Source organism: Chondrus crispus, genomic scaffold (genome assembly GCF_000350225.1).
Source record: "Chondrus crispus Stackhouse genomic scaffold, scaffold_50, whole genome shotgun sequence".
NCBI classification, from domain to species: domain Eukaryota; phylum Rhodophyta; class Florideophyceae; order Gigartinales; family Gigartinaceae; genus Chondrus; species Chondrus crispus.
This window is the reverse complement of record NW_005178495.1, coordinates 23,627-36,082: the sequence shown is the minus strand read 5'-3', so window position 1 is coordinate 36,082 and position 12,456 is coordinate 23,627. Positions and strand designations below refer to the sequence as shown.

The 12,456-nt window shown below is 49.6% G+C and overlaps 2 protein-coding genes; one reads left to right on the top strand and one right to left on the bottom strand.

Annotated features, from left to right (window-relative positions):
• The first annotated feature begins 563 nt into the window (after positions 1–563).
• Positions 564–2,548, top strand: CHC_T00006740001 (hypothetical protein). XM_005709928.1 is given in 4 exon segments: positions 564–642; positions 706–1,259; positions 2,049–2,066; positions 2,067–2,548. 3 exon segments carry the CDS (start codon positions 564–566, stop codon positions 2,064–2,066), a joined length of 651 nt encoding a protein of 216 aa, XP_005709985.1. The 3' UTR covers positions 2,067–2,548.
• A 1,481-nt stretch (positions 2,549–4,029) lies between these two features.
• CHC_T00006739001 (hypothetical protein) lies at positions 4,030–4,893 on the bottom strand. The gene has a single exon (XM_005709927.1). The coding sequence runs from the start codon at positions 4,891–4,893 to the stop codon at positions 4,030–4,032; it is 864 nt and encodes a 287-aa protein (XP_005709984.1).
• Between the last annotated feature and the right edge of the window lie 7,563 nt (positions 4,894–12,456).

Sequence of the window (12,456 nt, the reverse complement as noted above, 5' to 3'; positions counted from 1 at the left end):
AGTGGCAGCGTAAATCAATCTATGAACCAAAACGTTGCAGAATTCTGTAATATATTCTGTAATATATCATACTTCTTTCTTTACAGTACCTTTCCAAAATAGTTGCGGAATTCCGCCAGGCGTAATACACCAATTGTGTGCTACCCCAACAGTCCCTGTTAAATACAGTGATTGGGTGTACCCTTCATGCTGTTGGCGGTGCGGCAAATCACTCACCGCCACATGCGCTATTCAAAAAATAAATTTAAATATTTTACAAGCTGAGATTGCATTCTATCTGCGGCGTGGAGACGCGCCACATCCCCTATCTTCAAAGGAGACTCCTTTCTCTACACGGAATGCGCTATTTTGCGTCGACGGACCGATCTTGACTTTCTCGTCTCCACGCCTTGCAGCATTCAATCCTCCGAATTGCTAACGCGTGACAGTGGGATGCTTCCCGCTTTGGAGCGTCCCTAAGCGCGAATAGTCCTCGAGGTACTTTCTGGAGATGAAACTACAGTTCTACTGATTCTCACACATGCCCTTTTTTGCTTTTTTAGGTCTGTCGCTGGAAGCCCGAAATGCCTGCCTCGAACATGACTCTAGATGAACTGCCGTACTTTGCGCAGGGTGCCGTGCTCCCCGAACCTTTGCCAACACGTTCCGCGATCAGGTCATCAGCAGATGTTCTCAGTGATTGGTCTACGCACCGCGTTGTTGGAGTCGGGATCCATTTCATCGTCAAGTATGGGACAGGCGTCGACTTGATGGAAGGACAGAATATGCTGTTCGTGCGCCAGGCGACGACCGTACCGGTGCCACAGGTGTATGCGATGTTCCGCGAGACCGAAAGTGGCGAGAACTATATTGTGATGGAGCGAATCCAGGGTAGAAGCCTTGACCATGAGTGGAGCTTGTTGTGTCAGCGCGAGAAGCACGCGGTTGCGTCCAAGATCAAGAGAGGTTTTGAGGAATTGCGGAAGTTGCCTTCTCCTGGAGGATTTTGCAGTCTTGGGACTAGACCTCTGTCGGATGACATCTTCGGGACGGATAGTGAATCTGCGTCACTGGCAGGACCATTCGCTACCGAGTCTGCGCTCAACGAAGCAATCCTTAGGACGCTGTTGCGTGCGCAGATATCGATCCACAAGATTAATTTTTATAGACGCGCTTTCAGTAACGTTTTCTGCAAGCATCCTCCTACGTACACTCATGGGAATTTTCAGAGGAGCAAGGTTGTGATTCAAAGACCCTGGAACACATCCAATTGTGATGCAGTCAATGCTAAGGGACTTGATATTCATATACATTTTTTGGGTTGGAAACGCGCAGGCTGGTATCCATGCTACTGGGAATATGCGAGGAGCCTTTTTATTGGGGGTGCATGGGACGACGGCTGGAACAACTATATCGACGAGATGATGCAACCATTTCATGTCGAATGGTCTTGGACGGAGAAGGTACTGACAGATCTTTGGGCATGAAGAAACGTTTGTTCTGATACTGCATGATGGAAAGGCGAAGACATGACACCCGTTTCTCTGACCACCGGACCTTGTGCTGGCCATGTATCTGGCATGACGCTTTCACCGTGGACATCGGCAATGTCGTAGGAGCCGACACTGTCCGGGAAACTTATTGCGATCCGCTCCCGGTCGCCAGAGTTCTACTGCTTCAACACGCCGGAGCTTTCCAGCGCTTGGAGTGCCTCCGTTGTCCATTCTTGACAGCGTCGCAATGGATCATTTGGATTGATACGTTTGGGACCGGCAAACTGCTTCTTCGGGGGTGCAATGTTTTTCAGAATGGCGTCGACTTTGCCCATAATTCGCTTTCAGGATAACTCCAGCTCTTTCCTTGCTGACAAAACTCACAGACTTTTCTGGCTGTTTCATCGACTTCGAAACGTACTTCATTCCTTGCTGTATCGTGCCGATCACATGAAACAGCTGCCCAGACCCATCTTCTTTGGATTCAACAAATACCCCTTCGTGATTTCGCGGAGCGCCGATGTACGACACTCGGTAAACAGTGTATGACATTGCGACGCAAAAGCAGCTGTGCAGTCCAAAAAGAACGATTAGTCGAGGGAGAGCTTTTCTTTCAACAATAGGGGCCGACTCCACGAATTCACCGAAAAGAACAAAAAACTTTGTTCACGAGGCGCTCGCCTTCGAAGGACTTCAGAGAACAGGAGGCGTACCGGTGGTTGCGCAAATGTCCTCGCTTCTCATTCATATTGACTGCTAAGTTTGCAACTGCTGTGTCCTGCAACAGAGTATCCCATGTTGTAATCCAATGAGCGCCACGGTGTGTTCACGTGTGTCACCTGCACTGGTCTTCCTGGAGACACGTTTTGTCTTGCAACAAATCAATGACTGCAAGAGAGAAGAGTGTCATAGAAAGCTGTGCATTGTTACAACAGATCTTGTTGCCGTCATTTTGCAATACAGTATCGTGAATGAGATCTGCGATGATAGTTCCGCCAACTAAGTTTCCAAAACCATCCCTGCCGGCAGAAGCCTTGAAGGGCATCCCATCGCATCGACCCCATAACTCAAAAAAATAGTTGGGGGAGATTTCGTCTAGACACTAAGCTGCACACGTCGCATGTCCGAATCCCGCAGAACGTTCAGGAATGAAAACTTCCACGCTCGCCCGAGCCATCCGGAAGCGCTTTTTTGAAGATTCCCCTCGACCCCAAGATGAGTGTCGTGGTGGTCGTCGAGGAGGACGGGCGCGAATCTTGTCTCAAGCAGTGGAACAAAATGAGGAAGGAATGCTCAAGTCATCAATCTTGTCTCAAGCAGCGGAACAAAATGAGGAAGGAATGCTCAAGTCATCATAGTGGTGTCCTACTTGTCGAATCAATTGACTTCACTGGATTCTCCCTCTTGTAAATATTTTGGGCGTTTTGCATTTGCTCTGTTTCACTTTGTTGGGAGGATGATGCCTCATCAATGACATAATCCGAAAGCCAGCACGTGTTATTATAAAGCCCTTCCCTTTCATGGACCTTTACGCATTTCTTTCAACAAAGACTACTATGTTGACAGCGTTTGAGATTCAAGAAGTAGAGATGAAAAAGGGGACAGAGTAGGTGGACAAGCAGCCGCTGGGGAACAAGGCAGTTAAATCTAAAGGCTAAGAGGAAGAACAAAGGTCAGAGCGATGATCTCGAAACAAGCGCTGCCGTCATAGCGTTTTCCATGAAAAGTTTCGAAGAATCCTAGTGTCTAGACGACCGGCAATTTGACCTCATATGAGGCCAGCTTTTTTTTGCAAAAATACATACATTAACGTTGTCCGTAAAATAACGCGTTGTTTTTTCCATTTGCCCACAAACTCGCTGGACGTAAAGTACGAGTGGTAAACCCGAGTTTGAAAAATCCCACCACGAGTTTTGCTGTCTGACCTCCAGCAAGGTACCTGCCTGCAGCAAGCGCACATCTGGTACATCGCTGTGCCGCCCGACGGATCCGCATCATCGCAAAGATGCTTTTGTGCGCAACAAAAGCGACATCCTTGGCACGCTGAAGACGTTTCATCAACATCACAATGGCGGAAACACCTCAACTACCTATTCACGACAACATCTGTGATTCAGATGAGGATGAAACAAGCGGAAGCAACATCTTTACCATGGCCTCTACACTACAAACCGTATCCTCGCAGCACTACGCAGGCGCCCAGGCCGTTTCGCTGTATGGCGCCACACTTGCTGCGCCAGATCAAGGAACCGCTGAACATGATTTCTCCGTAAATACTCTCGCACCGAAAGTCGAACGTCACAGCCCGTGCAGTATGAGACTTGTCTGTGCTGATGAGAGAGCAGAAAGCTCACTCCGTTTTCCTTCGAGACGGGTCGATCATAACCCTAGAACACCCGCTCAATCGCGATTCGCCTGACCAGATATTGTGCGCGACACCGCTATCGAAACAAACAGCTGCAGTTCTTACAATGAAGATCGAGGCGGAACATAGTGCTACATCGAAAAGATTTGTCCTTCCTTCTGTAGGCGGCATGCCCGAAGACAAGTACTATTGTTATATAAGCAGTTCTCCGAGAAACATATCTAACCATGCTGTTTGCGACCAACGATTTGGTAGGATTGTATCCAGAAACGTACTCCAGTCGTTCTCCCAACGACCACATGCAAGCAAGCTCTTGGAAAACTCCCAGTAGCTTGGATACCATCCACTAAATTCCCAGTCAATCAAACTTACGTCGACTGCGTCTGATCCCTTTTCTGTCAGCCGTCTGAGCAATACGTTCTTCCCTTGAAAATCACCGTGCGTGAAGAGTGCGCAGGATTCGTGGACGACGGATGGAAGTGTACGCCTGTAAAAGTCTGCTTTGTACTTGGAGGGCTTGTTGTGCAAGTATAGAGCAATGAGTGCTTCATTGAACGCCGACTCTGTAGCAAACGGTCCTGTTAGTGATGTAGATTCACTATCCGTCCAGAAGATGTCATCCAACAGAGGTCTATTCCCAAGGCTGCAAAATCCACCAGGAGAAGGCAACTTCCGCAATTCCTCAAAATCTCTCTTCAGCTTAGAGGCAATCAGGCGCTTCTCGCGCTGACCCAACAAGCTCCACTCACGATCAAGACGTTTGCCCTTGATTCGCTCCATCACAATAAAGTTCTCGCTGCTTTCTGACTCGTGGAACATCGCATACACACGTGGCACCGATACGCTGGTCGCCTGCTGCACGTACAGCATATTCTGGCCTTCCATCAAGTCCAGGCGTTTTCCATACTTGACAATGAAATGGATCCCGACTCCAACAACCCGGTGTGTAGACTGATCAACGAGAACATCTGCCGATGACCTGATCGCGGAACATGTTGGCAAACTTTCCGGGAGCAGAGCATCATCGGCAAAGTACGGCAGTTCAGCCAGAGTCATGTTTGAGGGGTGCATTTTTGGTGTACATCGACGGGACCGCACAAAATGCGGCCTTGCATGTTTAGTTGGACTCAACTTGATCCAGAGAGCAATGCTGGCCCTCAGTGTTCTCTGTGCAGTACAGTATAGACGTTCCCCATGTAGGAATTATGCACTGTAAGGCGTTCTTCTAGTGTAATCTGGAACCATCAGGAACCCCCCGGGATATGCAAGTAACCTTGCTGTACTGCGCTGGACCTCGCTGTTGTAAACAACTATAATACGCCAGCGCACCCAGTGTGCACTGTCCTTGCTGTAATGAGTACATTTAGTGTACTCACTACCTAACACGTAGTTTTATTGGTACACCCAGTTACTGCAAATAGTCTCACCTACACTATCAAGGTGACCCCAAATCAAACCTGGGTTACACCTATTTACTGTCACTTGCACTTGTCACTTGCACTATTTTCCCCGTGACACTAAAACAGGACAAAACGCACTTAAACAGTAAATAGTGCAACTGACGCTATATCTTTTACTCCAAATATAGGGTCACTACAAATACTGTATTTTGATAAAACATGCCTACTGAAACTCAGCGGTCGCAGCCATCAGAGACAACTGGAGACTTGCGCCCGAAGTATTCTTTGTGCTTCTGAATTATGTTTTGGAGTTGGGGAGTAGGCTGCGTAACTTCCCAACGTCCATTGGTGTAGAGCCATTCCTGTAATTATCATGGCTTTGTGCGCATATGAGGCCTCAGTCCATCTATCTGCTTGTTAACATCCTGCACAGCCAGGGAAGCCAGCCGCCGAAAAACGTTGTTCCGGGGTTCGCAGTACGACCTGATTTACCTCAAAGACCCGCTAAGCGCCAACCGCCGTCGGCGGACTAGTGCTGCGGACTGTTTACAGAGGTCGAGTGACACTAATTACTTTTTGTCCTGATCCGGTACCACACAATTTAGTGTCACCTACCCTATTGGGGTGCTGACACTAATTTTTGCGTGAGAGTATTTGCAGTAACTGGGTGTAGTTTTGTACTTTTGCTGAGATGTACACCGATCACGGCATTTAAACATTGGTCATACAATTAACCTGGATCCGGAATTAACCTGGTTCAGGTTATTTTAGGTTTGAGACGTCCAGAAACTGTAAACTTTTTGAACGCGTAACCCCACTCTATGAGCATGCTAGCGGTAATAAACTTCTATGAAAGCTCTCAAACAAGAGATACGTGGTGCTTCACAATAAAACGATTGAATGCTGCAAATCCTCGAGAAATCGAATACAACTTGACGTGGACTATGTTTTATGTGAATACAACTTCAGAATGACCGCCCATGACCGTCAATCTCCCCTGTGCATTGCCTCAATTCCGCGATTTCGGGTTGTTTTTTCATTTTTGCTTTTTGCTTGTTTATTCATGCAGAAACTAAAAAACTTCATGATTCTTCATGAAGAAACGACTTTAGACAATGGTAGCCACGACTTACACGTTACATCTCCATCATGGAGATGGGCTACAGGGACCCTTGGAAGGCATGGGGATCTCGATTTGGATGGTTGATCGCGATTATCGGTCGGTCACTTGAAGAAGGCCGAAGTGGCGATTTGTTCATCTTGCAGCATTATCTGGCGGTTTTTGCGCGCAATTGCGCGCAAAAACATGATTTAATGAAATCGCGGCCTCAATTACATATTTGCCGACGGCGACCATGCCCAACCTGACATCATCAACCCCCACTATGCCTCACGCAGACCTAATGAACGCGCCCTCGCCAATGCTGTATCCCGGCAGCCTATCACACCATCACCATGTGCTGGTTCTGATCCCACCCCGAACCTCACCGAACAACACGTTTTTGGTGCACCGAGGAAAATCCGACAACAACATGTCGTGTCCACCCTCTCCCAGCGCCGATCCGCTGTCACATGGATGATGGACGATTTGGAAAGCAATAGTCAGCAGGGCTTGTTTGCTAGAACTGTTCGCAACTTTCCACACTTCTTTCCCAGCAAGTACAACGCTAACATATCGAAGGCCAGTGGTTGGTAGCGTAATCGAAGTGCCATTATGGAGCTTTATGACGGGAGAGTGCGTTTAGGTAGTATGACTGAACGGGCAAGACGAGGAAGGAGGCGACACAATGTTAAAGCGCTTTCAGGACGTGGAAGAAAGCATGCAGTCTGGGTAATGGCTTTGCATACAGCTCTGATGACAGAATTTGAACGAGTGAAAGTTGCGAGTGTCAAGACAAATGCCGAAGTCTTGCGTCATATTGCAATCGCCCTCGTGCAAACAGCGGATTCCAACTCGCCCTTTGCGCCCCATATCAAGGTCGACGGCTTTGACATTGCATGCAAATTAACAGCAAGATGGATTCAGGAATTCATGGAATCGCACAACCTCGTAATCCGTCGGCAGACGGGGACGCTCGCCGTGAGTCCAGAAAAGAAGTGTTACATTGAAAATTCTGTAGCATTCAACCTTGGAACGCTGAAGAAGGGGTTTGAATCTGGAGATCTAGACGAAGACCTTATCGAAAACGCTGACGAATCCCATTTTATTTTTAACATGGACAATGGGAGGACGATTGGGATGCGTGGAGATGAGAATGTGAAATATGCATATGTGGTTTCAGGGGATGAGGGCATTACGATGATGGTTAGAATAACGGGCGGGCCCCATGCGCAGATCGAGGCACCGATGCTCGTATTCCAAAATGCAAACTCGTCATACCCAATCCGTGGCGTGCCAGACAAGGTTCCTGGTGTGTCTTATCGGTCGGGACCGAAGGGATGGATGGACAATCGCGTGTTCAAGGAGTGGATGTCAGAACCGAGAGCAATTTCATGCTTACCAAATGGGAAGAAACGCACGCTGTTTGTTGATAATTGCTCGGGACACAACTGGAATTCAGATGTGGATGAATGTCTCCGAGTAATACATACAGAGTTACGAAAGTTGCCACCCAATACCACGGATTTGGTTCAACCTGCGGACTCTTTTATAATTTCTAAGATAAAAGATGCCTGGAGACGAGAGTGGGATAATTACAAGGCTGGGGAGATCACCCGGGGGTCCTAGACGGGCAGTGGGAAGGGTTCGAGCGGGAAGCTCATGAATCCAGGAAAGCATTTTTTCCTGAAGTTGGCTGCAGGGGCGGTTCGCGAAGTAAACCATCAAAGGGACAAAAAGGGCCTCTCGTATGCTAGGAAAGCTATGATAAAGATGGAGATGTCACTTAATCTGAACGGCATATGGGAAGAGGAGCAGCTCTTTACTGAACTGCAAAGCATCATCGCGAAGCATAGAAATCATTTCGATGGCGAACCTGTGAGAAAAGAGACAGTGTATCCATTCTAATTTGGGTATACTTTTTTAACCTGGACCATGTTATATCTTTTAACGACATGTATTAACCTGGATTCGCATTTAACCTGGACCAGGTTATTTTACGTAAGACGCTCTCAAAACGGCCTTCAGAATTAACCTGGACTATGTTAAATGTCGTGATCGGGTGTATAGGTTTTTACCCGAGCTACTGTACTAAGCCACGGTTTCCTGTACCAGCCTAGCTTTTAGAACTCTATAAAAGGTCGAGGTCGTGCGTGCTTAGAGGATTAACCTCACCCGACATCAACGATCAGCGATTATCAACAAGAAGTATTTCCTCAGAACGAACTAGCCGGTCTAGTGTTCACCTCGGACAGGCTGTCCCCCACGCCCATCGGGGGTACCTTTGGACATCGGTGAGTAGGTGTCCCATCCGAGTTTCATATTACAAGGGGTGCTCCCGACGAACGCCTATCAAGTTATTAAGACCAGCTTTACAGCGTAACAGCTGTGAGGCGGGGTTTTGCCACACCCCAGACTCAAAAACCGCGACTTAACTGCAAAGACACTGTAATGACAAAAATCTGCTGTGTTTGCAGAAATTGGTAGTGAAGCAATTGCAGAAGTGTGATTGCGGCTGCAACAAAAACTGATAAATGAGTACGAGTTGCAGACCTCTGATCCTCCTGAGAGCTGCGCAGAGCGGCTACACGAGTCGGAAGTGGCGGAACACGTTGCGGTGCGGATCGCAGGGCGACGTCGCGGCGGAGAGGGTGATCAGCTAGCGGGCCCGCGGTCGGACAGGGTGGGACGGATGCTGGGCAGCGGGCGGCACCCAGCGATCGGGAACGTACGCGGCGAGTACCTACGCGTGACAAATTAGGCGGCGGCTGGCCGGATCCTCGGGAATGTACACCCGCTGCCGGCGGCGGGGGGAAGCCTGCCGTTCCTCGGGGTGCACTTTGCGCGCACGACGGGCTGGGACGTGCTTGTCGGACCAAACGATGAGCTGGCGCTTGCGAGGGACGGGTATGGATAGTGCGAGCTCAGAGCGGGGAACGAGTGGGAAATGGTGCGGAATGCCGCTTTGTGCGGCTGTGTAGGAGGACGGGGGTTTCGGCATGGAGATGGAACGGTGCATGGTTGTTTGGGGTCGCGGTGGTGATGGGGAGGGCAGCAACGTCTGGGCTTGCGGTTGGGGGCATGGGGCGTATTTGATGCAAAACAGAGATTACGAAACTCAAAAATTGCATCACATCTGCAATGATATTGTAATGCAAGAAAATAAAAAATGCAGAAATTAGCGAATGATGGCGAGAAGTTTACGAGAAAATGCTGAGGCTGGGGCTGGAGCCATGTCGGATGACGAGGAAGAGGAGGATAGTTTGGCTATTTGAGCATCTGGGTGTGGATCAGTGAAGCTGCAAGCATACCGGCATAGTTAAGTTAGAACGGGCATACGAGCAATGATTGACGCTCTGCAGCGTTCCGTAGATTGGTTGGGTAAGATCTAGTCTCACAATAAAAGATTGGCTCTTCTCACAAATTGCGTCTATCTTCCCTAATTACAGAAACTGCGCCGCAAACCTATTACGGATTTACACGTGGTTGTGCGCTGGGGAAATTCGGAGGCACGGCGGCGTTGGGATTGACAGGAATTTGGGATCTTTTGGGATAAAATAGTCGAAACCATTGCGGGCTGGTCGGGACAACAGAAGTCCGTCCCCAGGGGTTCCAACGACAACACACCTCGCCCAACCGCCATTTTCCTTCAACCCATGCCGCCAGAGAACGATCATTCGCTTCTAAGCACAGCCACACTAGGAGATATTTCCTTTTATAATATAGAGATTGGGATTTAGGAGTAGGGTGATTTTTGTACTTTAGGGATTCGGTGGGATTCGGAGATTTAGAGGAGTAGGGGATTCGGTGGGATTCGGAGATTTAGAGGAGTAGGGGATATTCGCTTATATAATATATAGATGGGAAGAGGACGTATATACTATAGATTAGGGCATTAGGTGCTTAGGGGTGGTTAGGAGGGTTAGGAGGGTTAGGGGTGGTGAGGAGTGGTTAGGAGATTAGGAGGGTTAGTAGCTTAGGTGCTTAGGTGTTTGGGTGGATTAGGGGGTTATGTGATTATGTGCTTAGGTGCTTAGGTGATTACGTGATTATGTGATTATGTGCTGAGGAGATTACGTGCTTACGTTCTTACGTGATTACGTGATTATGTGATTACGTGCTTACGTGATTTCGTGCTTACATGCTTAGGTGCTGAAGTGCTTACGTGCTTACGTGCTTACGTGCTTAGGTAAGGATGATGTACTTAGGTTTACTTTTGTGTACTTATGGACTTAGGATGCTTCAGTACTTAGGTGAGGGGGTGGGCTTAGGCTGGTGGGCTTAGGTTGGGAGGTGGGCTTAGGTTATGGTTGTGGGCTGAGGGTTGTGGGCTTAGGTTGGGAAGTGGGCTTAGTTTGTTGTTGCTGGGCTTAGGCTGGTGGGCTTAGGTTGTACGGATGGGCCTAGGCTACGGGGATGGCGACAATAAATACCTATGGGGACGGCGGTGAAATCCAATCCAGTGTAAGCAGTGCCGTTTGTGGTCCCAGTGTCCCAGTTGTCCGAGTTAGTGGCTGACAGTGTCTGTGGTTGCGAGTTCGATTCTAAGTCCGGTCCGAGTCCGATTGTGGGGGCCCTGTAAGGAGCAAGTTGACTGACTGAAGCGGGGAGTGTGCCACGTAACGACGGTGTGGTTTAGAGTAAGCTTTCTTTCTGTAAGTTGCGCAGATGTTGTTTTGTCATAAGTTTCTGACGGCGTTACGAGATTAATTTACTAATTTCTACTGTATGATCAACTGGAAACAGCGCTTGATGCGCAATTTACACCATTGCGGAAAGGGTGAAAACAAACCTGTACGGTGTGGGGTGTACTGCAATCAGCTCTTCCGCTTCAATACTCAATTTCTTCTTTTTTTATTTTTTATTTTTTATTGTCACCCACCCACCCGCCGCTGCCGCCCCCGCCCGCTGTCCGCACATCACCCCGCACCCCACCGTCCCGTCCCGTCCCGCCTCACCGCGCCGCGCCCCCCGCCCCACCCCGCCCCACCCGCCCCCGTCATCGTCGTCGTCGTCGCATCGCCGTTGCCGTCGTTGCCCGTTCTCCTCATCGCTCGCTCGCCCTTCGCCTTCGCCCGCCCGCCCGCTCGCCCGCCCACCCGCCCGCCCGCGCCAGCCCTATCGTGTGAATACAATACCCCCGCCGCCGCCGCTGCCTGCCCGTGCGGGCCCCCCCCGCTCACGCCGCCCGCCGCACCGCCTTTTTCCGCACCTACAGACAGACAGACAGCGCCGCCGTCCTCCCCCATGCTACTGCTTACGCGGGCAGGCAGGCCAAATGGCACGCCCACCCCATCGCTTCTGTCCCCCTCCCCCTCGGCGCCACCCCCCCTCTCCTCTCATTCTTCTTGCGTCCCTATTTCCATCCTCCCCTCTCACTGAACTGAACTAACCAACTCTGTACTACTGTACCATTCTTCTCGCGTCCCTAATTCCGTCCCCGTCCCAGCCACCCCTCTCTCTCTCATTCTTCTCGCGTTCCGCATTCATGGAGGGCATGACCAACCCACAGTCGAAACAGGAACAGGCCGTGCACATGCAGCCCCTACTTCCCCTCTTCATCTTCTCGCACAGGCTGGACATGTGACATATTTCGGTCAATCGCCGTGCTCCACAAACATTGAGGTTGCCCCGATCCTCTTGCAGAAAGGACAAACAAGGTTGGCGCTGAACGGCTTGGGAAATGTAAGTGATGAAGTACTGCGTGAGAAGGGGGTGAAATGGCTTGGTCCACAACTGCAGCAACAGCGCCATTTGCATTTGCATTTGGATGTGGAGGGATGCCATAAAGACGTTGATGAACTCAACGACCGTTTACCCTGGTTTAATGTGTTTTTGCTTCACCAGAACTGCGCTACCGGCAGATCGTCGACGAGGGGCATTCCAGACACCCTATTGCCAGCCTGGCTTAATTACGTAGTCTTGGGGCACGAACATGAGAGCAAGCCTGACGTCAGGCGATCGAAACCAGTAATCGTGCAACCAGGCTCCACAGTTGCCACTTCACTGTCCGCGAGAGAGGGCAAGCAGAAGCATGCAATTTTACTCGAGATACACAAAGAACAACTCGTCAAGCATGTCCCCATCCCACTGTACACAGTGCGAAATCTCCACGTTGAA

Bases quoted from the DNA above. Each gene is read 5' to 3' on its own strand.
- CHC_T00006740001 (XM_005709928.1), top strand. From the start codon at position 564: ATGCCTGCCTCGAACATGACTCTAGATGAACTGCCGTACTTTGCGCAG. The intron at 643-705 runs GTTCCGCGATCA...GCGTTGTTGGAG, and splicing joins CCCCGAACCTTTGCCAACAC to TCGGGATCCATTTCATCGTC.
- CHC_T00006739001 (XM_005709927.1), bottom strand. From the start codon at position 4,893: ATGACTCTGGCTGAACTGCCGTACTTTGCCGATGATGCTCTGCTCCCG.